Raw genomic sequence first — 25,959 nt, forward strand, 5'->3', positions numbered from 1 at the left:
AGGATCATGGCAATTATTTCACTTTTTTGATAAATCCATTACTTAAAATACAAAATCCATTAAAAGATAAATTTTCCTGCAGGCTACAGTTTAAATTCATCATTGAAATTTACCACCTAAACTATCATCCTTGATTTAATAATGTGGTACAGAACGGATGTACATATATGACAAAACGTGATCATTTTGTGAATTCATTACAGATCCTAAGCCTTGGGGACTGGTGTATTTAGATGCAATTTAGTCCAATCTTAATCAAATCTTCTGTGTTTCATTACAAATGTTCATATTGAGATTAGCAGGTTTCCTTAACATTTAACATAGGAGTGAGAAATGTTTGAATTGTCGAAATGGAAAAGGTGGATGACAAATTCAGCATGTTATGGGTAACATATTGAAATGTTTGAAAAACATTTATACGGAAGCATACGCCAAATAGTTCTTCTACGGAAGTATACGGGACATATTTTATAGGGTGTAATCATGAAATGACAAGGACAACAGATTGATACGCCACAGAAATTGATAAAATACAGAATTCTACCAACTCCGTAATTAAATTCTAAAATCGAGTGCCTGTAATAAATTCATGCTTCCGTGTAGTCGATAACATTCTGTTGTTGATTGAATCCAAATCTAAAATTTGTTTAATACATTATCAAGAAGACTACAACCAACCAATGGAAGCTCATTAGTTGTTGAGTCATAGACATAGTGTTTCCCTAGTGTGTGTTGTATACGTGTCTTCCCCTTTGATATTGCCCCAGCGTGTGAATAAAAAAATCGCATGGGATATGCATGCCTACCAACTTTATTACCATCATAAATATAAAATCAATTAGAGTATGATTAAAATTCAATTATTAAGCTTCAAATCAGCTAGAAACGATTTAATACAGTAAATAAAAAATTATCAATCATAATAAATTAATGAAAATTTGAATAAAAAAAAATATAAATTATTTTAAATTTTCTTTTTGAATAATTTGTATTTTGTAGTAATCTGTTTTTGAATGTACTATGTGTAACACTTAAACAAACGTATATGTTTATCTGAATACGTAAAATAAAAAACACATTAATATTCATATTAAATATGTTATTCAACTGATACGTCAATGTAGTAAATGTACGTAAATGTATAAAAGCAAGAAAAATAATACAGTAGTTATAAATGAAGAGAAAATTACTAGGCTTAGATTATGTAAATAATATGCAAATGAAGTGCAATAACCCAACCGAAAGATGAGGAGAGTAATTAAAACCAAGAAAGCAAGATTTGAAAGCAGAAGAATATAATATATAGCATGAAAAAACATCATGTGGTTGGTTATTCAAATAATATAGTTACGTTATAACAGTAGATAAGTATAAAACATCTGATATGTAAATGATATGTAAATGAAGTGCAATGACCTGACCAAAAGATGAGAAGAGTAATTGAAACCAAGAAAGTGAGATTTGAAAGCAGAAGAATATAATATAAACAATGAAAAAACAGCATGTGGTCATTCAAATAATATAGTTACGTTATAATAGTAGATAGTATATAAGTGTGAATCATCTGATATGTAAATGATATGCAAATTATATGCACATTGTCATTATACTGAATTAAAAATATTAACAGTGATCAGATTAGTTACATGGCTTTGAAAATGATATTCAGATATTGAACAGATTCTGAAACCAGAGAAGAGAATACAGTAATACACAAAACAAAAGAATTATGCAAATGATATGCAGATGATATGCAAGTGAGGAGATCCATCATTGGTTGCCAGATACTTACAGTACTTTCACAGAACTTAGCCCGATGAAAGCATCTTGGACCAGTTTGCTCAACTTGTTATTTGTAAGGTACCTTCACCAAGTGAAAACAAACAAATACTCAAAAGGAAAAACGAAAACAGCAAAAAGAAAATTCTACGAATGCAAAACTACAACAGCCCTTCAATTATGCATTCGTTTCATGCATTTTGTTAATCATTTTAATAGGGCAATAGTTTATTTAAATTGACTCTGTACTGCTTTGAACTGTTTAAAAAAAGGCATTAGCATTTAGATTGAAATAATTTACTAGTCTAAAATCTGTAATTGTTAAAAGTAAATTCTACATATATAAAGATCATTCTACATCTAAATTGTAGTCATTTATTTTAAAAGAAAAAATCAAAATATAAGTCAAAAAAGTCTAAAACTGATACAAATATTGGTTTTCTAACAGTGCTTTAACATAACTAATTAGCAATAACTAACTAAAATAATCTAGTTAATAATCTACAGAAGAAAGCCACTTTTTGTTTTAATCATGCATTTTAGTTTTATCATACTTACAAACTTAGTAACTTAGATGCGCCTGTAAAAGCCCCCTTTTCTATGATGGATATTCTGTTGGTTCTTAAATCACTGAAATAAACAAAAAATATAACACAAAACTTGTCAAAATGTCAATTGAGGGCTTTCTAATAGAATGATTTGCTTTACAATAATACATATATACATATCATGTATGCTAGCATATGAAAAAAAAATAACAAATGTTTTATTTATTTTTGATATATACCTAGCTCTACCAATGGTATTGAGTACTATCTAGTAATATCTCTTTACTCATATACATACATATACTAATGAAGAACCTGGGACAAATTCATTTAATCTTCTGAAACTCTCCATTGCAAATGGTTTGCTTTCCTTATTGCCAGAAAATTACAAGATTGAGGCAAGCAGAAGAAAATCAGATTACCAAATAATTCTGTCAGAGAGACTTATTACAACTTTACAATGTATTTAATGCATGCAACCAGATGGGAAACTACACTCACAGAGACTGAAGATTTGGAAGCTTGTTGAAATAACCATTGGCTGATATTCTTGGAATTTCATTATTGTTTAATTTTCTGAAAAACAAGAAATATTATTTTTATATACATAAATAGTTAAAGATGTTATTTACAAAGACAGCCATCACTATTCTTCTTGAAGGAGACAACCATGTTGACAAAACAAACTTGCAGAAAGGAATATTTATTATGACAAAACATCCTGGAGGATTTGAACACAGAACTATGGTATCAGTAGGAAAGCATCTGAAAATTTAATAGTACGTACAATTCAGTTGTGAATACAGGCAAGCCTTCTGGTAATTCTCTCAATCCTGCATGTGAACAATCAATCACTGTTCCTTCACAAATACAGAAAGCAGGACAATCTCTGTCAATGAAACACTCTCCAGCTTTGGAAGTTCTATGAAATTCTGAACCTGTGAGAGAAGAAAAATCAACCGTTTAACAACAAAGATAATGATGAAAATGATTATGAAGGAATTAGATATGGGTGATTATGATGGCAATGACTTTGATAATGATGATGAGGAGGAAGTTGGGAAGGTTGATGATTATGATTCTAATTTTGATAATGATGAAGTTTGAACATTATAATTTTGTGGCAAAGTTTGTCCAACACAACCAGTGGTGCATATTGTAAAGAGCACATATCTCGGTGTATATAATAAATAAATGCAATGAATATGAAGTGGAAAAAGTGACATATGTTTATCGTTATTTGAATAATCCTCAGTCTTACCCTTGCACTTGTATTTAATTGGCTTCATAGTCATGAGGCGTTTTCTCTGCATCCTCCTTGGTGACTCGCAGCGAGCCTGGGTTGTCTCAATCGGATTCGCCTGAAGATACTCGGCCAACCATTTCAAATTGCAGTCACAGATGAAGGGGTTGCGAGCTAAATGTCTGCAAGAAATCAGAAAGGAAACAATTCATAAGAAACATGAATTCATGTGAAATTTGTTCATTAGTTTTACATCAATGTCTGTACGCTAATAGCCACACCCAATTAGGGTTAGATGATGTGTAACTCAGCTGTCCAAATGTGAAATGCGCATTTCCTTGGACGGGACATTGGGTCAAGGACCTGCCGCCAGCACACATTGGAAATTTAACTGTAATACAGTATTTACACAATTTATTTCCTGTAAATATTTTTTTTTTAATTCACCAAAATTATATAAAACATTTCTTTTTACTGTATATATCTGTTTTATAAATTCATCATTACTATTTTCTAGATATGAAATAAATAATACTTTTTTATTATCCATAGGCAATTTAAATTTATGAAATTTAGTGTATAAATAAATTTAAATTGAATATTCTAGATTCTATAACATAATGAAGTTTGCTTAAATAATATTACTCATTAATTTGACCTTCTAGTGGAGCCAACTGCTGGTCACCTATTAAAGAACAACAAAAATTGACCGGTCAAAACTGTGGCCACAAAACTAAGCCTAAACAGACCCTATGTTTTAAAACTTTTCAGGGACGAATAAAGAAGTTGATAACATTTATGTTTATGTTATTTTATATCACATACATTTAATTTTATTTTGACTAAACAACAATAAGAAACAAGGCAAACATATGATTCAACAGTTGAATGAAACATTTACCCCCACTAACCTTTCAATGACATTCCCCCAGTGTATATTATCAAAATATTACGTTTAATAATCTTAAAATGTTCAAGGATAAACGCATTACATGGCTAAAGCGTACACCTTTTGTTGATTACCCCCGGGGATACAAACAATGAGAGAAACTTGTTTCGGCCAAGTGTTTTAACTCAATGATTTGTGACTTTTTATGAGCCACGGATAGCGATTAGTTTTTGTGTTAAGAAACTCAATATCAATTTGCCTATAGTGTGTGTGGGTATGTTTGGGAGTATGTTTGAGTACAAATAGTATTATTGTTATTTATTATGTATTATATATATAATATATATATATAAATCCAAAGGCAAATTACTGAAAAAATGACAATGCTGTGGGTATCAGTGGCTGGATCTCAATGGAGATACAAAAAAAAAAAAGGCGAAAAGCTAAATCAAAACGATAAAGTAAACAGCCAGAAAAGTTAGCAGAGCTTTTGGGCAACACTAGCCCTTCATCAGTGCAAGTGAGGGAATTTGGATAAAGTCATAGCATAATATATATATAATATATATATATAATAATAAAATATTTTTCCTAATATAATCTTTCATTAATTAAATTATTTAGTTATTCAATTTTGTCAAAAATCACTTTCCTGATAATTAACACAAAGCAACACAAATAAATTTTTCTCAAATACACACTTAAACAGTAATTTATATGTTAGTTAAATGTTCAAAACATAAGCAATAACCATTGAAAAAAGTTTTCATCTGAACACAGGACTATGGGAATATATCTAAGCATTTATCAAACTACCAACCTACTAATCAAAATCTAAATATGCTTTGTAATTCATTCTGAATGCGAATTCAAAACACTTGGAATCCAACGTAGTTACTTCAGATAAGATTCGCATACTAATGTTAATGACGCTACTTTAAACCTGTATATGGTTAAGTCTACTTCACAAATCGGTCCAAAGTGAAGTAAATAGGGTAAACTTCCTACGAGGAAGGTCGGTATCGGAACACCGCGCAGACAATCTCAATTTACACCACAAAACCAGAGTGAATCAACAGTATGAGTGTACTAATTCACATGAGATGCGAGCATAGATATTCCAAGTGACCATGATTTTTTTTTGTATGACAAATTTCGGGAATGTTTGTGTGTAAATGCATTGTTCCAAGTGACCATGATAATTTTTTCTAAGAAAAATTTCAACTTTCGGGGTTGGAATGTGCGCCCCATGTGAATATACATTTGTCTTTGTAAACATGTTTGTTTAACAGGTGTGATTGCATTGTTAAACGGACACATGAAAAACTTCCTGCGGGTCTGTGTGTCGTAAAGATTCACCTTTACACAACCCAGAGCCGAGCTCAGGGTATCCGTCTTTCTTCTGTCCACAATGGATTCACGTAATTAATATAATGCGATTGCAACGATGATACACTGTTGAGGATAGATTCACACTAACTAAGGGTTTCTGAACTGTGTGATGACTCAACTAAGAAGACTAATTTCACCGGATTGTTTTTGTTCAGGGAGAAGCAGATGACCAATAAGATGTCCAGTGTATGACCGCATAAAATCACATATTTCTTGCATGATTCATGTTTACGAGGACATACTTACAAATCGACTATTAGAGGCTGGAAAATAAACTAAAAGATTGTAAATTAAGCTGTCTACACTATCAAACTAGTTTGACAAAAAAAGCCGAAATATGGTAGTGATATGTCCAAATATGGTAGTGATATGACATCATCAAGTCCATATACGGGCACATCAAACACATAATAGTGTAGACAGAGCTTTAAACAATGCTATTGTTGATAATCTTTCTAGGAAAATTAAAATATATCTGTGTCATGGAAACTACCAACAGAAGGAGACAATAGAACGGTGTTTGACATGACCTAATATGACATGACATGACCTAATATGCCTACTTACATTAAGGAATGACAAGTTTAATATTTAGAAATTGATACATAATACCATATGCTGACAACATGCAATTTAAAACATGTTTTGTATTTATAAAACGGTTGGTGAAACAAGATGAGCAATAAACACTGATTTTTGCACATATTCAGAAAAAAGTTTTTAAGAATGTTTAATTTAATAATAATAGTTCATTTAAAAATTAAAAGTGATTTTGTATTTGTTGTATGGAAGATTTATTCTGAAATAAAGTGATCAATTAATAGCTTAAATTCTAATTTTTTTTTACTCAATTGAAAACGTATCTATTGACAAGGTCAGATAATTACAAAATGGTCAGTCTGACCAATTGACCTAATTACATGTCAAAATATATTTACTTTTTAAATAAAACTACCATTGGGTTACAGCAGATTATTATATCTACTGGTGTCACAGGGTTGAGATTTCACCCAGCGGAGGTAATCACTCAGAATTAAGGGATCTAAGTGTCACCTACTCATGTTGCAATTAACGCGGCTTTCAATTAGAAACGACAGGCCAACTCTCTGTCACTCAGCGACGTTGGTAACCCCACATGTCAGACGAAAGTTCACTAATTTCATAACTTCATCCTCATCTACTCACAGATCTAATAGGTTTTGAATTAACTGGAACCAGAGATTAAATTTTCAACCAGAAACTAAAATTATCTCGTCAATTATTTGACTTTACCTTGTACCTTTTGTAGTCATAGCGACTATGAAACATAGTGAGACTAAAATGCCCCTTTTAACCATGATTTTTGGTATATATTAAAGATTGGTTACAAGAACAGGTTGGATATGAAAATTTAGTTTTTAATCTTCACAGTCGGTAATCATTTTATAGGTGGATCATAATTATATCTAAAATATTGTGGAAAATGTTAACGTTTATTCATAAAATCAATTTAAGCAACACAAACATAAAAAAACCGAAAGAAGGATTGTGTTAACCTAGGATTTATAATTAGAGTAATTGAAAAACATGAATAGACAATGATTCTAAAAGAGAGGTTGTTCGAAAATGATACTGAATAATTGAGTATTGAAAGAATACAACACATTAAAAGGCCACAAATGGCTACCACATGAAAGATGTAACCACATGACAAACACCACCAATCAGGTCATCTTCTTCACTCAAAAAATCTAGACATATTTTTACAAGGATATTCTGCCACAGAGAAATTGATATATCTACAGTATTTGGACATAATGTCTATAAAATCTTTCACCAGCTCATCCAACATAAAACTATTACAAATAAAACTCAAATTTAATAAATTTCCTTTGTAAACTATTTTATAAAGTATATTGCAACTATTTAATGACTAGTAGGGCGGAAATTGACCATTTGAGACCCACAAGGGACACCCATCCTTCCACGTGCAATGATGTCACAGATGTCACACATGACATGTTATTTTTTTGTCACTCAAGAGACCAAATGGGAAGGATGATGTAGGCTTTGATTGTATGACAAATGTATTACAGCACCAAGGACAATAATAAAGTAATAATGTTATGGGCACTCTCATAGTTTGAAGGTGAAATCCATACTTTATGAAATGACAATTAAATAATGCTATAGTTGAAGGACTTTATACTTCCTCCATGTTTCCTTGAAGTCTGGCATTGATTGCTAACAACTCATATTAAAGTTTTATACCTTATTTGGCACCTTTCGTATCAATTTTCTACATAAGGTTAACTTTCTGCAAAAACAATAGGAACTTGAACTGCAAGTATAGATTTGTCAAGCCTAGGCATTTACAGCACCAACCAGATAAAATTCTTGAAATTTAAAGCGATATTAGGAGTTTTAATATTTATATTGAGGAACATACATTTATGAATAAAATAAAATAAATAAATAGTATATTAAAACTTGTATGTTGTATTAATTATATAATATAATCTTGTAATTAATGGTTTATTCTACAAAGATTTTTCTTTTTTTGTATGTATTGAGTGACACTGAAATAAAGTGTATGTTCTGTCTAATAAATAAAAAATGAAAATGCATCATATTATTTTTTATTATAAGATTATCAACAGAAGATAATGATAGACAAGGGGTAATTAATTAGCAATTTCACTATTACTAATTATATCTCATAAACTTGGAATAGAAACCTAGCTGTCAGTAACAATAAGTTTTGTATGTGCAAATTGATCCATACAATTAAAATACAATATCTTTGGTTTTAAATTTCCTCAATCAAAGCCAGTCTGTAAATATCAAATTCTCATTAAATCATTCTTGATTTCAATATGCCATTTAAGACATAGAAGAATGCACGTAGTCAGACATCATCAAAATAGAACTAAAATCCTAGAATATGCAATTGTACAAAATGGGCCATCAAAACACATATTAATCACCTATTTCTGTATTATGTGTCAATTTCTTACCATAGGACATAAATTTGTTCTGTAAAATATAAAACATCAAGTTGTCTGAACTTTCTCTTTCTATTAGGTTAAACTCAGGTATTAACTCAGAGGAGGTCATTACTGTCCCTAAAAACAAGTAAATTCCATAAACAAATCAATAAATTAATAATATAATATACAGCATGAATAAAAATGGAGAAAAACACATTTTTGTGAATGATGTCATTTTTATGTATTGTATTGTTGACTGAGAATTGCTATGGTCATCAGCAAAGTACAGATGGACAGATGTTGGACAATAATAGAATTAAAAGGGATGTGGTGTAACCCATAAAGGCGTAATCTTTTTACTAAAAACCTTAAATCACACACCACAAATGATTTAATTATGTCACTGTGTTGAAGGTGAAGTGTTTATTACCTAAAATAACCACTAATAACTAAAATCACACAATAGTGGAAAAAGAGCCTAATCTGCTGTATAATCGCAATTGGAAAGTAACCAGAGAAAAGAACATTATTTCTGAATAAAGAGGTCGGCGGATTAACTGACTATCATCCTTCAGTATATAATTCGTAGGATTTTTTTAATTATGCTTAGGTAATACACTTATATTTGACAGTATTGTTCGGTGCATTTAATTACCTCAACTATATGTTTGATAGCATTATTTGCACAATACGACTTTGACAGAGTGACAGGTAAATACAATACAATTGTGGAGAGGGACACGCAGCTTAAGCCCTGTCTACACTATCAAACTTTATGTGACAAAAAATGTGATGTGCCCATATATGGACATGATGATGTCATATCACCACCATATTTGAGCATATTACAGTACTATCATTTGGGCACATCACACTTTTTTTGTCAAACTAGTTTGATAGTGTAGACAGAGCTTTAGAATTATAAAATGACAAAAATGAAAATATTAAGAGCGTTAAGATCAGGTTTTTCAAATATCTTTATAAAATTAAATATATTCTTTCAATCTGTTTTTCTCTCTCCTTAACAATTTCCGAAAGTTTATTATTGTGTCTGTTTAGTCTCGAAGATAACAACGATTAAGATGAACACTCAAAAGTTTTTAACTGATAAACTACTAATGTTTACATCAACAAATTACAAGTTAATCACTACATTTTATTGATACCACTTAAACAGCTTCTAGCTTTTATGTTTTAAAGATACTTCAATGTATCAAAATGTAATGTGTTTAGAACAAAGTGAACTACTTGTCTTATCATCTCACTTCGCCCGCCGTCACCTAGCATGCACTCTAGATTTTAACTATTTTATGTTATCTCAATTCGGTTATGTTTATATCAACCTTGGAAAATTGTATAGTTCAAATAAATTCCATTTGGAAGGTGGACAGGTAGCAGTTATAAAATATAAAATAATTTAATTCATAATTACAGGTAACTGGACCATACAATAGATAATTGAAGAGCCCTTAGGCCCTTATGATTGAACGGAACAAATTGGGGAAAAATAGACCCAAGGGGTAGTAAATTTAATACAATAATTCAAATACTTATATTGAAATTGACTAAACATGTCTCTTCCAATCTAGAGTTTGCATTTGGGAACCTATACTAATGAGAACATTCCAAAACCTTTTTGTTGACCCTGCTGTACTGATCAGTGTATAAAAATGTCCTGATCAAACTTGAGTTATTACTTATTTGATGGCTGTGTTAAGTACAGAAACTATTTTGTTCATAAAAGTAGGGATCTAGTTTCCTGTTTAGAGACATTTTAAATAAACACAGAAATGAAATGCTTATGGCATAACAAGCACGACAAGTCAATTGTAAAAACGTTGTTTATTGAATTTTGCATTAGCTACCAAATTGGGATAAACATTAGGTCTAGGAGAACTTTTCCATATAAATTTAAAAAGGTGTTTTTGACAAATGCATTGACAAAGCTTATAGTAAGGACTTGTTTTCTGGTATTTTAGGGTCAAAGCAAGTGGGGGTAAAACTGATGATTGGATAATAAAAGCTCAACTATGTAGAAAATTTACAGGCTTATACAAGGAACCTACTATACTAAAGTAGGAGAAATTGTTTGCATTAAAGCAATTACTATTACCCCTTTAACACTTTCACTTGAACAAACTGAAAGTAAAGTCCATCCTGCCCCCTAACATTATCCCCACCTCCCACTAATCCTCTACAATATCCCCTCAGATTATTTCATACCCTCTTATTCTAAATGAATTGCCCATGTAACCTTTCAAGATGAAAAGTTGACATTCTGCTTCCTAAACTATTTGAAAAAGTCAGGTGATTTTGTAGTTTTCTTTCACTTGTAATTGATGGTTTATGGCATCGTTGATCATAAAAAGTTGTTGCTGAAAAGAAAGAATACAGTAATAGTAATAGTAATAGACTTACAGAGTCTGTATGCTCTTGAGTGGAGTAAATGTTCCATTGGAGATTGACTTGAGGTTGTTGTCATATAATGATCTACAGAAAGGAAAATTTTAAAAGAAAGATTGTTTTATAAAATCATTTTAACAGATACAAATGCAAGAATTAGCTTGATTAGGTACAAAGAAAGAACCAAAATTCATGTTGTCATAAGGAGGTGAACTACGGTAAAATTTTTCTTTTAGTAATTGTTTTGCACTTTGTGGAAAAGGGCTATTGTCAGGTTTATCCAGGTAGACAGGCACGTAATAGACTCATGTTGTCATAAGGCTCAGATGTATGTTTGTTCATAGTGGTGTGTCAAAACTCCTTTAATTGGACACTCTATTTTAAGATTTCTTAAGGTCCCAAATTTGTTTCTTCCATATGATGTAAAGGGTATCTGAACGTCAGGCATTCATAGACTTCATTCAAAAGAGCAAGACTCTAGAACTTTGGGATTGGAAGTCATGCATGAAAATTACTAATTGAAAACATTAGAATTTGTACTTTTAACACCCATTCCAAAATTTAGTTTATAAGTTAATATAAAATAAACATTTCAATTCCTTCTTAAATCTTACAGAAGTTTAAGGTTGGCCAGATCACGGAAGAGATTGGTGCGAATGCAGGAGATTCGGTTAGCATTCAACAACAAGAGCTGGAGATGCATCAATCCTTGAAAAAGATCTTCTGGTAGTTCTGTCAGCTGATTGCCATACAACACGCTTAAAAAATACAAACATTTAACAAAACATAATTAGTTTAATATGTGGAAGATTAATTGCATATTGTTTCCAATAATTATCACCTTTTACAAATATTTCTTTCAATATTTTACATTCATTTTCTTTTTATATCATCATTAATTTTTCATTTTGTAAACTTACAGTGAGTTAAGGAGCTTTAATCCATTGAACGCATCAGGTGAAATTTCCTCAATTTGATTACTACTCAAGTCACTGAAAAAGTAATAAAATTATATTATAAATAAGTTGTATTTTAGTAAGTTTTGTGCATAATGTACAAACATACTGTATTCCTTCATCATGCAATTCCACAAACTTCCATAAAAAGATAAAATTTGAAGTTTATAAACTTTATTTAAAATGTAATAATTTTAAGAAAATAACCTAAGAAAAGAAAATACAGAACTAAAAAAAAAATGTAAGAACAGTTTACACCTGAAACTCAACGGCAGTTAAATATAGGACACATTGTAACTTAATAATTATGCGGTAATGTTTATTGAATTTCATAAGAATTCAAAAAGCTTACATTCTTCCTAGTTTGCTGTAAGGTGAGAACGCACGCGGGGGTATGCTAGTAATCTGGTTCTGTTCCAATCGCCTGAAAGAATAAACAAAGTTGTCAAATTGTTGAAATTCGAGAATTTTAAATAAACTCCATCATAGCAATATTTCGTATTCTCATCTCATAGCAACATATCCGGGAAGTATATGAGAATATAAGCTAGGTTGAACAACCTAATCAAATTCAAATGTAGTAAATATGATATTAATATGGTTGATTATGCATAAGAACCAATTTGCATAAATGCTTTGTGTATTCACACATGAAACTTTCATATTTTGAAATTTATTCAGGGAGATTATGAGAAAATAAGCTAGTTCAACCACCTAATCAAATTCAAATGTAGTAAATATGATATTAATATGGTTGATTATGTATAAAAACCAATTTTCATAAATGCTTTTTGTATACACATGAAACTTTCATATTTTGAAATTTATTCAGGGAGATTATGAGAAAATATTCTATTTCATCAACCTAATCAAATTCAAAATGTATGTTATAAAATATTATATGTTTGAGAAAAGTACATAAAAAAAATATTTTCATATTTGAAACTTATTCAAATAGATTATGAGAAAATGTGCTATTTCAGCAACCTAAACAAAATATATTAAAATATTACAAAAACAGTACATTTTGAATATGATTTATACACATACATTTAATATTTCATATATAGGTCATATTCATATTTCATCTACCTTTAAAATAATTTGACCATGATGTTAATTACATTTAGCAACTATTGGTTTTTTTTTCACTGCAAAACGCATTATTATAATTTGATAATCGTAAGACTACCAAGTGTCTGGACTAACATTAGGAATCGCACTTCCAACATTGAACTTTTACTCCATTAACAACGAAAAAAAGAATTCAACCCCATTCAGAGGCTCAGATACCAAAAAGGTTAACAAGTCAAACCACAACATCAGACTTCAATCAGAAGGGATATTTTAAAGTACAGTATATTGGGGATGAAGTGTTACCCTGAAGGTGATACTATTGAGAGAGCAGCATTCAGCTAAGAAACAGCTTTTGATACCACTGGTTTTACCTGTAATTACTGCTATCATCTCTAGAGTATTGAACTAATATAGCAGATCAAATTTGGATGCGGATTTTTTAGTGGTAAAGACCACCGTGATCTGAGAAGAATTCTTTGAATTTACTTTACTTAACATAGAATTAAATGTATCTAATTAAATTAATGCAATATTTTATTTTAACCATAAATTTTTAAACAAATTGATGATTGATGACATTTGTTAATACAGACAGTGCAGTGTACAGTATTTAGAATTGTCACTGGCGGGTTAAATCAATTTTCTCACTCTATTTTAGTAATATATCAAAATTAATAAGCAAAAAAAAGCAAATAACGATGTTTCATCCGGGAGATTTTATTTTGATTCAACATTTACTTAATAAAAAAATACCAATGATATATTTCGGATTATATAAATTTAAAACAATTTAGTTCAATAGCTGATTGCAGAGTTCTCAAAGTGGTTTTGTAGCAAATAAGAAGATTTTCTTTAAAAAATATCCCAAAGCCAAAGTAATTAAGCAATATACAAATTCAACTCAATTCTGGGTGGTGTGTTTAAACAAAATGTTTATTGTCAATATTGCTGGTCTAACTGAATAATCTTTCATCCTGGTTCCTTTGGGCATTTGGTTTACCACCAAAAGTACTTTCAGATAGATTTAGTAGGGCAGTGAGAATTGAGATACTATTTTAGGTGAAATACAAGCCAAACAGGTAAAAAACCAGGTGGATAAGGAACACCTGTTAATCATATTATTCTAGAAACCCAAAAAATGTATTTAATGGTCTTTGGAAATGTATTACAATTATCTATTTAGTTTGCTTTTATTAGGCATCTATTCTTATAAACCAAGATGCCATTTGTAAGAAAGATGTTCTAACATTCCTCCGTTAAATATTATTAAATGAATTAACAATTTAATCTGTAGAACCCCTAATAAAGCTTGGTTTCCACTGGGATTCAAGCAAGGACGTAAACACAAACTGCAAGCAAGTTGACCAATGACAATCGACGGTTTGAATAATCTATAGCCTGGGATTGGTCAAATTACTTGTTGTGCCTACATCCTTGGGTTGCATCCTAGTGGGAACCAAGCTTTAGCTACACCTTCGGGACCCAATAAAATGTCGCCTGAATAAGAGTTGGCCATAACGTATGTTATTCCTTGTTTGTTTCAAGTGTCTTATCAATAGGGATGTCTCCAGAAAAAGAGGGTTGGTGGGGGAGAGAGAGGTTCTAATGTAGACAAACAAGAATGTGAACTCGGTTGCCTGCCCACATCACAGTGTAACCCACACCATAGAGATACCGACATACTCTCTGTCACATTCACATCATACCATTGCAGCTACCACACACTCAATTACAAGTGAAGTTGTCAAATCAGCCGACAAACCAACATTTCACACTTAAATTAAGCAGATATGAATGACACTTGACAGAACAAAAATTGAAAATATTTCATATATTTCATTGACTATCAGCTGTTTAATCATGTGATTTACAGTGAAACCCTGGAAAGTTAATGTTGAATTTGAGAAAACTATTGTCGATACCCAACTGCTGACTGCACTCATCAACTTTGGTCTGATGAAAGAGAAGATCAAAGGTACTGGTGAAAATGTGAATCCCAAGAGGAAAAGAGAAATGTTCATTTCACAGCTTCATAAACACACTCTGTGGATGTCACTCTTATGGATGTCACTGTTGGAGTCCAGTGTTAACAGACAAAACCATTAAATGTCTGGAATTGTTAAGGAAGAATAAATAATCCAAAAGATTATCTATAATTAAATTTTCAAAAGTTGATTTTATGTTTAAGTGATGGTTAAAGGTTGTCATTGTGTGAAGCCTTAGGGTATTAGAAAAAATATACACCTCTGTTTAAATAAAGCATCAATTTATTCTCCAATGCAAGCTAAGAAGTATAAGAAATGTTTGTAATGTAAAACTCTGTCTACAGTATCAAACTTTATGTGACAACAATATGTGATGTGCTCATATGGACATGATGATTTCATATCACTACCATATTATTTGGGGACACTTTTTTTGTCAAACTAGTTTAAAAGTGTAGACAGAGCTTTACAAAAAAAGTAAATGGGAATTCACACTTTTTCATAGTTGTAGTAGTAGTAGTTGATCAAGTTGATCCATTGTCCCATTTGTGGGGGTCAGGTAGAGAGCCTCAAAAGGTAGGGAGGTGAAACCATTCGCCATCCAAAAAATGTGCATCTACATCACAATATTTTCCACATTATAGAAACGTATTCTTAGCTGGATGAATTGGTTGCTTTAAAGGTGTGCCCATTAGAGGTTAGGTACGGTCAAAGAGGGATTATCAAATCATTAATCTTGGTAAATGACCAAATTCTCAAGCTAATGCTAATGTGGTTAGACTAACTAAAACAATTTGATTATCAGCATTTTAAAATTGTTAATCAAGTGAAACATGCCTTTACTTAATGATGTATGTAATTCTTAATTTAATGCGACATTATCAGTATTCCAATCCATAGATTTTTACGGAAGTATAATTAAGATTTTGGGGGTGATCTCATTCGGCTAAAGGACGTATACAAGTCGTATGTTAAGGATATGTGGTGTGGTTTTAATCTTTTAGAGACATAAAAATGTCACTCACCAAACAGTGAGCCTTCTTGCACCAAATATAAAATTTGCGTTATTCACTAATTAAACAAATATTTCTTTAATATTTGATATAATGGTTAAATTATTATTCATAGATGAGAAATTTATAGTAATAATATATATTGCTACCTCTTTCATTTATAAGACACTTCAGTGGATGATATCTTTGATATAGATAACAATCTATCAATGGATAGTATATCTAGTTACATAGACAGGGAGGCTGCCCTATGCTCTGTTTCGGTAGGGGGCTGAACTAGGATATTTTTTCAGGTTTCTCTTCCATAAGAGCAAATAAACGAATTTGAGAATCGGTGAAAGATGTTTCCTGCGAATAATCGTGTATAATAATTTTATATTTATCTATCATTACTTTTAGAACTTTATCAAGATTTATAGTTAAATATAAAACAACATTTAGTAAGACAAGTACAGGATAATCTATGCTTATGGCATATCCGTCAAATTTAAAAATAGAAATCTATCATTGCATTACGATGAAGAGGATTACATTTATAAAAAGGTATTTAAATTATTTAATATTAATTTATTCTTTATATATTTTATATATTTTTTTCTTTATATTTATTATAATGTAGACACTTGTAATTTATTCTTGAGCTTTGAAATATTTTGTACTCTTTTTCCGAAATAAAAAATGAAATGAAATGAATTAAAAAGCCATTTTTCCTTTATTATAAATATCATCGCTAGTTACATTAATAATGATAACGTTCAGTTTTACAGGGAATTTTCTTTTAACACAATTTTACTAATAATATAATTCTAAATATCACAAATGTTTAGGGAGTGGAGAAGGTGATTAGTAAATAACAAAGGCTTTCTATCAGCTCACCATGGATTAACTATCTTGTCCTCATCACCTTAAATTCTCTCCAAAATCATGCCACACATTTTCAATCATAATAACATCAAACTAATAAAGGTCGTTGACCTGATGGCTATTCTGTCTATACACGCTTTTCCCTAGATGGAATTGCTTGATGTTCAAAATTCATTTAAATGGTAATTTTTTTATATCGCTGTTATTTACTTAATGCCATTTGGCTGATAAATGCGATTGTCTTTGAAATCAATTTTCAAAATGATTTATGGGTAATATCTGAGTGTCTCCATGTCAACTGTAAAGTGTATTTTAATTGGTAGAACATATCAACTCTGGCAAAAACACAATTCAATGTTTTATTTTTACCTGCTGTAATGTCTAATAAAAAACATACTGTCAATAGTATAACACATTAAATACAATAAAAAAATAAAAGATATGAATAACTAATGTTTTTCAAGAATTGAAAAAGACCATACATTATTATGTTATGTCATATTTTGTAAAAATACAAGACACACAACCAAATTTATATCAAGTCATTTACAGTTGTGTGCCAAAATATTTTGGCTGAACTACAACTTACAGTATATATATATATATATATATGTCTTTATTCTATACCACAAGAGCTATATATTATATGTTTGACAATATTTTGGCATCAATTTGAATAAAGAACATTCTGGTGGTGTAACATTCTATTAAAAAAAACTCTTTATTACTAAACAGCATTATGTCCTAAAGTTAAAAAATATTTCAGAGTTTCAAATCACCTGAAATAATGTGGCTTGAATTTCGCAAACTACATTTCCTGCAGCATGACCCACGGGAAAAGTGATGTGGTTTTACTTCCTTTACAATGACCCCACAGTCAACAAATACCACACGGAAATGTAGTAACTCCGATTATTCTTTTAAAATAAGTATACCAACATTTGCATTCATTTTTAAGAATAACAAATCTCAAATAATTTTCTAAACATATAAACATTTTTTTTAAATGTTTGTTAAAAATGCATTATTACATTTATTTTGGATAATTGCAGTGTTTAGACCTGAATAATAATAAAACAGGCAATGATTTTATAAATGCTGAGTTTCTTAATATTTGTATACTGTACTATTTGACCCAGTCAGCGTAATATTAAAGTAATACTGTTTTTACCAAAGGTTGGTATTTTTCTATGACAAATCCGGTAAAAAGATTCAACAATGTAAAAATCTTGACTCACAGGAAGAGAACTAAATTAACAATTGCATCAAAAAATCTGTATGATCTTTTTTTATTGTTTGTCATTTGATAATTTTTACATTTTTTTCCTTCCCAAAATGTGGAAATTGTGTTGCATAAGACAGAAAATTATTTAACAAAGAAAAGTCATACCAAAGTTATGTGTATATCACCGGGCGGTTTAGAAATAATATTCTGTGCTTGATGTGTATATGAAAAAGTTATTAAAAAAACTCCATTATCCTAAAATAAAATATATGAGCACAATGAATAGCAAAAATTAAGGTATATTCTCTTTTTTTATTGCAAACAATAATTTACATTTGAAAATTAAAAGTCAAATTTAAAAGGTCGTTCTGATGATGCTTGCTGATACTTCCCCAATCTTATAAATATCAAATAAAATGATTAAGTAATCAGTCGGCGTCGACTGATCTAGAAACTAAAATGTTTATCCCATCAATCAAATTAAAATATTCATTAATATTTAATTTTTATTTCAGGATGTACTGAGAATTTGGTGACTAACTATTTTATAATGTGTCAATGTTAGATTTTATCGTAATAATTGGTTTATAAATGTATTTGAAGTTACCCTTCAAGACTTTATTTTATTTATTCATTAATAGAATCCTTCCTTGTATGTGCCTTTTCATTATTTCACTCATTTATTATGCGTTTTTGCAATTATTAAGGTTAATTACTAGATGCAGTGTTTGTTTTAAATAAATGTTATTAATCTGTTGGTAACTCCCACAAAGCCACAGATGCTGATATCATCCGAAAGCAGACTTGATCTTTGTCATAGACCCTAGGACGTATCTTTATATAAAATATCTAAAATTGTGCTGTTTATGAAAGAATATAGATATAAATTGATTATAATTCGATGGAAAATCCTGTGGGGTAGTCATAAAGTTTGCTAGCTTTATATTCATTGGTTTTAAATATAAATCATGAAAACAAACGTCTCAAAGCAATGTGAAAATAAGTAAAAAAATGGAACAATTCAATTGAGAATGTAAAAGTTCATGCCAGTGCCTAAACCAAAATATTGGGATACGCCTGCGTCACTATTAAACCAGGGTTTGAAGTAATGAATCGCAGTTAGCATCAGGACTCGGGTGCTTCCTATACTAGCAAAGAAGGTAGCACCAGCAACTAATGACTAAACTGACAAAAATAAACAAATCTAAAGCTCTGTCTACACTATCAAACTTTATGTGACAACAAAATGTTATGTGCCCATATATGGACATGATAATGTCACCATATTTGAGCACATCACACTTTTTTTTGGTCAAATTAGTTTGATAGTGTAGACAGGGCTTTAAACCTTTATTTATTTTACAAATGGAATCACAGATAAAAATGGAAGAATGCCACGATTTTGAATGGGATACATCGCAAGTTTGAATATAGATATCTTCATCAAAAATCTATAATCGATAAAATTTTAGTTAAATTATTCAATACAATTTTTATCTAAAAATGTTCATGTTTCAAACAAAAATGATGAATATGACTCAATAAACATTGATAGGTGATGCTGCAGTTTTGATAATACTCACACGTTTGTATGTCATCACCAAAGTTGAAGCTACTCTCCTGAGACCGGGGTGATGGGGAAGGGGTAAAACAGGGTCAATTCAATGATAGATTCTCTTATTGTAAACTAGTGAAGACAATCTACAAGATTTGTTCGGTAAATCTCTTTTATTCGGCCAAAATACCACTAACAAGTAGCTTTGAAGAGACAGGATTAGGAGATGATTGTGATACGCCAATGGTGTCAAAGGTAACGAATATATATTTACAGATAAAAAGTAAAGACTTGTCCATAATTCTTTTGTCTTAACTACATATTCAAAGATTAAACTGATCCATGATGTTTAGTGTTGAACATACAGAACTTAATACCTAATAGTCTTGCGTGGATCAATGTAAAACTTTGTATGAGGTCTCGTTCAATAAGTTTTTTGTTTGTGTCAACGTTAAATACCTAATAAAATCACACTTTCTAAAACTTTAGGTGTTCAAGAAGATTCTGGTATAGTACTGTGACAGAACAAGGATTTGAACTTGGGCCAAGGGATTTGTAAACAATTTTTATGTCACTAATATAAATTAATGCTTTAGTTTTCTTCGAATTTATTATTATATTGTTGATGTTCTCTACTGAACCACCTTGGAAACCAATGCTACAGCACTGAAAGTTTCATTCAAAATAAAGACAGAATAAATAAATAAATAATGTGCAGTGTCTTAAATCTAAAGAATGAAACTAAAAAATAAACATGTTTTTGTAATATGAAATTTCTTTTTCTTTAACAGCATTATTAGTTGAACAGTAATCGGTATAGCATTCCTAACCAACTAGCAACAGCTAAATTCTGCCCATGGCTATTTGCAAGGGTCAAGTTTACCTATAGACAAGTTAGGGTTGGGTTTATTATTATGTTTGTGTGTTCTAATTTTCAAAGTGGATTATACTTTTCTAATTTAATTATTTTAACAACAGTTTGTACATTAATATTAATAGAAATGTTTATGTTAAATGCCGTTTATATGTAAACACACAGTGTTTCACATTTGATTTTTGATCACTTGTTCTTTACTTTAATATTTCCTTGTATGAATGGCTATTTTCCAATTCGAAGCAACAAAAAAAAAAGTTTATCTCATAAAATGATCTGTTAATTCTTCCTGTAAATAATACACAAAGTAAATGTTTGTAGAGAATAAAAGGAACTTACAACTCAACCATATCTATTGGGAAAGCTGGGGGCAGTTCTGTCAAACCTTTCCCTCGGCAATCAACTACATCTGACTGGCAGGAACACTTCTCGGGACACAATGGCTCAATTTTACATTGTTTGTCATGGTCTTCCTCTCCTAAAATTAATAACAAAAACACAATAATGCAATTATTTTATTTGGATTTTATATTATATAATCAACAAAATATTTGGTTATTTTGTGGAACTGCATAGGCATATGCCAAATGACACGAAATAGGTACATAGTACAATCATATAGGAACAAACAGTTGTAATACAAGTGAGCTATAGCCTCCGGCCAGATGGCCTAAATAGGGTCAAACTTTACATAGAGACACTTGGGAATCCACAAGGCAATAACCTTTGATACAACACCAACACCCAAGTACCAGAAGCTACCTCTGCCAAAGAAAAGGGCTATGGGGCTTAGGCCCTTGGGATGCGCAAGCCAGATCTGTTTCTTTGTTAGAATACGCAATATTAGCTGAAGGCACTTTGTACATGTGTTGACATCTCTAACTCCTGGGGAATAAAGGCTTGAAACAACTTTTCAACCATCATTTCTTCGCAAAGCAGCTCAGCAAAACCAACATCTTTTGTTGGTTTCTGTCTACAAAATAAATTCACTCTCATCTGACATACAGAATCAACTTAAATTGACATTTGTCAATCAATTAGAGTGACATGAATTTTGTTCGATAAAAAAACCCATACATCGCAACAAAATAAAATGGTGCAAACTCATTAATTTAATAATATTTACATATTTTTTAAAAAGAGGTTGGCTGTAATATTAAAATTTATATTTCCGTTCACTCATTTGCAAATGCCCTCTTTGTTTGTTTTATATATATAAGGGTAGTCATAAAAATGTGCATTACTCTTTTGGTTTTTTTCCCTGCATTTTTTTGCATTATGTTAACCATTTATCTCATCAAATAATCTTATGCATTAGAAAATAAATTGAAATCTTTAAATCTTTATATAGTGGTGTCCTCTGTATAGGGGTGACCCAAATGAGGGGTTTTAATGCATTTGGATGTGTCTGGGTGGTGGTCACTTGGGTGGTTTCATGTGAACAAAAACTGAAAGCAGACCTCTTCAGAAGAACTGAAAGACAAGCCACAGATTTTTACCTGAACATAATAGTACAACACACATTTATAAGAAACTTTCCAAATTCATTTATGATTGTGATGACATTATATACAGTGTCTCCTATTGAGATACAGTAGTGTCACTTGGGTGTTAATTGCTAGGTCAGTACGGTAGTCTTATCGATTTTAAGCACGTTCACAGACATTGGTAGCACCACAGGCTAGAAAATCTCACATAGGGTAACCAAGTTTGAATGCCAATGACAGTAACGTACACATTACTAAAATTAAAACTGATTGGTCATCTTATATTTCCAAGTGCTAATGATATAATTCAAATTGTGTGCAGAGAAATGTGTTAAAGGAGCAGGGAGATGTTGTGAAAAACTTCGCCTTGAACATGAGATAGCATGCGGATGCATTATGATCTATGCCTTGAGCCAGTAATAAAATAACACTAGTTAAAGCTCAATTTAACAATACTTTATTTGTATTCTTAATGAGTTCAAAGACATGTTTAAGGTTAAAAGACAAAAACATACAGTATATACATACTTTGTTTATATCTTAACCTACTTGTCAATACAGTAATATAAATAAATGGTAGGAAAAATTAATTAACTTGATAATAGGGACTTTATGAGCTTTAACAAAGTGAGAGTAGCTTAGCGTGAAATTCAAATTTATGAGAACGATATCATAAAGTTGCTATTTTCCTGTTTACGGAGAACGACTAGTGAAACTTAGTTATCAACAAATATTATATTATTTTTAAAAAACACAAAAAACTATATACAAGTTTTACGAATTAGCTACATTATGACTAATGAGTAGAAAAGGAAGACTTCTGTCATAGATTTGTCCCCGGAACAATATTCCTTGAATTCTATTGTAGTAGTCAAATAACTTAGCATAAAAATCAAATTAGATTCTAGCAAGTCATCATTTTCCCCTGCAACATCTTAAAGAAATTATCCATCTTATGAGATGATGGCATGTTTAAACTTTGGCCAATGACTCAGTTAAACAAATAGCTGTAGACTAGAATTGACAGAAACGCTTCATTAAAATTATTCTATAATAATCCGTTCATTACAAATTGTTTAATTCTATTTTATTGAATGAAAGCAAAACCAAATACAAACTAATAATATACCATTATGTTATCTTTGTTTTACTGAAAACAATCCTTAGATATATAGCCTATTAAATTATATTATAAATTTACAAATGAGAATTTGTACTGAACTGCTACAATTTCTTTCGGAACATCTTACTGAAGTTTTTGCAGGTGTGTAAACTCTACTGTGACACCTCAACGTAATCAAATAATATTGGCTGTGAATAAATTGAATTTGTGATTTCTCCCTTGTGGGTAGATTTCTATAAATATTGCAATATAATATTTGTATTAAATAATAAGCTTAGGAGAAAAATCTAGATACCACCAACTACAATTGAACACCCATATCAGTGAGAAAATTCACCCACCTTAGTGAGAAAATTGTATGACAATAATATCTCTCCTTGCTAAAGATTAGCAAGGCAATTAATTTACTGGGCAAATTGTGAGAAAGTAAAAGAATATTTTACAGAACCTAGAAAGGAAATTGCCTGGAAAGGCCCAAGATTTAAATATCATGCCAAATAATATTCACAATTATTGGCTGAAACACAACATATGTGCCATAGTAAAAACAGGATTGAGTACCAGGTTAAATTTCTTGGTTCATCTCCCATCTTCATAATCAGTATTATCTTTTTAATGGAATCCATACATTGGTTGGTACCGTTCTAATCAAAGCCAGATTTCAAAGCGACAAATTCATCTCACCGTTTGAAGAAAGCTAATAGGGAAATAATACTCCCATGAGTCTAGTATCTAATCAATTTTTCCACGAATCCAACTTGTTCTACAAACTTAGTGATATTAATATATTAGGATATTAATTAGAACTTTGTTCATTAGTCAAGTACTAAAACAACTAATTTAATCACAAATTATTAATTATCTTAGGCCTAATTGTATTTTCAGAAAACAAACAAGGCATTTGAAATAGTAAAAATATATTAACACGATAACACAGAATTTGCTAATACAGAAAAGTTTTGCTCCTATAATCTTATAAAATATTTCTGTTTTACATCTGTTGTTTTTTTATTTATTTTTGTAAATTTCTTTTTCAAAAGAAGACCTTGATATTATTGCTATGAGGCTGTTTTGGCAGTTATTGTAAAATCATTCTGTAACTTCCTTTCAATAATCTACCAACAATTTCAACGTGCGTTTATGAACACACACTTTGGCAAAGTGGGGAAAACTTCAATATTTGTTCTAAAAACATCACAATTACTTAACGTTACATTTCAAACCATGTTAATTAAGTTACACCATTTTTAGGGTGAACCATGTATAATATATTAGCTAATTTCCTTTCTAGCGGGAGGTCAAAAGAGTATTAACCCGCCACAAACAACGCTAAACAAACTACACTATACAACCTTGCCTTCCCCCCTCATGATGTCATCACTCGGCCTCTTTAGCCAGACAAATTCCTAGTATTTATAACATGAATACAACTATATTAATTTTAATACATTTGGTATAGATTAAATATAGTTGAATTACTATCCTTAGACATCACATATTCTATCTCTATGGGAAGGATATAAAGATCATTGTAACATTTTGTCATATATTAACTATCAACATTAATTAAAGATAATAAAATCTGCGGAGTCGGCTACTTGCATGGCAGTTAACACGGAATCTAAATTTATCGTTTTTAGTATAATAAAATACTTCCTCAACCTTGAAAAAACAGGTGATATGAATTAGACAAATTGAAATTTAACAAAAACATTAATTTTGTTATCTTATCAAACTTATTAATCATTCACAAAACAGTTCAATGTTAATGGAAAACATTAATACAATATCACCCTGTCATCCTCATTGAAATTCAGTAATGTCTAGGGAGGAGGGATTGTGGGTGAGAGGAAGAGGAAGGGTGGGCTTATCCTTGGGGATCAATAAATGTAGTGTAACATAACTATTGATTATAAGTCAGAATAGTAAATTAATAACTGGTAATTAGTAGGCCTACTAACGAACTTGACAAGAATTACTGACAAACAGACAAAATGTCAATTTTAGATATGATCATGTACTGATATCAATTAACTGTAAATATTTGTGTAGGTTGTATGAAGATTGTTCTCACTGTCTATCAATAATTTCCACTTGCCTTAACCACCAAGTACTATATCACAAATCTCTATTCAGAGTCAAGTGGCCTTAATGGTAAAGAAATAGGTCCTCGATTTTTATAACCGCAAAATGTTTTGTTCCGGTACTCTCTCTTTGAACACAAGGATACATCATTCATTTTAATCACACTATTTGTAATATATTTTAGCCTTTATACACAGTTTAAAAAAACATCATGTATTGAATATTATTATGTTTTTATGATTGTGACTAATATAAAATAATTAGTTTGTAAACATTTTAAGTGATAAAGATTTTTTATTTTTACTATCTTTCATACTTGGTTTAATATTAATATCTGTCTTCTCTAATACAAGGTAGACATTGACTTGCTGTTTGTTTATATTTTTGTGTTTTTCTTTTTATAAAATATACTACATATATAAAACAATTTTGATGAAGAAAATTACAAAGCCATGGGTCACTCAATCTCAGATAAATTAAGAGGCAAATAAA

General features: G+C 30.5%; 1 protein-coding gene across 2 annotated transcripts in view; it reads right to left on the minus strand.

Moving 5' to 3' along the window:
* Positions 1 to 25,959, minus strand: part of LOC140046371 (slit homolog 2 protein-like) — a 72,748-nt gene that overhangs the window by 9,684 nt on the left and 37,105 nt on the right. Inside the window, exons 9-18 of one of the 2 annotated variants that reach the window (XM_072090993.1) lie at positions 21,112 to 21,250; positions 12,532 to 12,603; positions 12,144 to 12,215; positions 11,838 to 11,981; positions 11,239 to 11,310; positions 3,589 to 3,752; positions 3,115 to 3,265; positions 2,829 to 2,903; positions 2,338 to 2,409; positions 1,793 to 1,864 (exon numbers count right to left, since the gene is read on the minus strand). In XM_072090993.1, the coding sequence (XP_071947094.1) occupies positions 1,793 to 1,864; positions 2,338 to 2,409; positions 2,829 to 2,903; positions 3,115 to 3,265; positions 3,589 to 3,752; positions 11,239 to 11,310; positions 11,838 to 11,981; positions 12,144 to 12,215; positions 12,532 to 12,603; positions 21,112 to 21,250 (1,033 nt within the window). The remainder of the gene's footprint in view (positions 1 to 1,792; positions 1,865 to 2,337; positions 2,410 to 2,828; positions 2,904 to 3,114; positions 3,266 to 3,588; positions 3,753 to 11,238; positions 11,311 to 11,837; positions 11,982 to 12,143; positions 12,216 to 12,531; positions 12,604 to 21,111; positions 21,251 to 25,959) is intronic. The other variant, XM_072090994.1, reaches the window with a different exon arrangement.

Source organism: Antedon mediterranea, chromosome 4 (genome assembly GCF_964355755.1).
Source record: "Antedon mediterranea chromosome 4, ecAntMedi1.1, whole genome shotgun sequence".
NCBI classification, from domain to species: Eukaryota; Metazoa; Echinodermata; class Crinoidea; order Comatulida; family Antedonidae; genus Antedon; species Antedon mediterranea.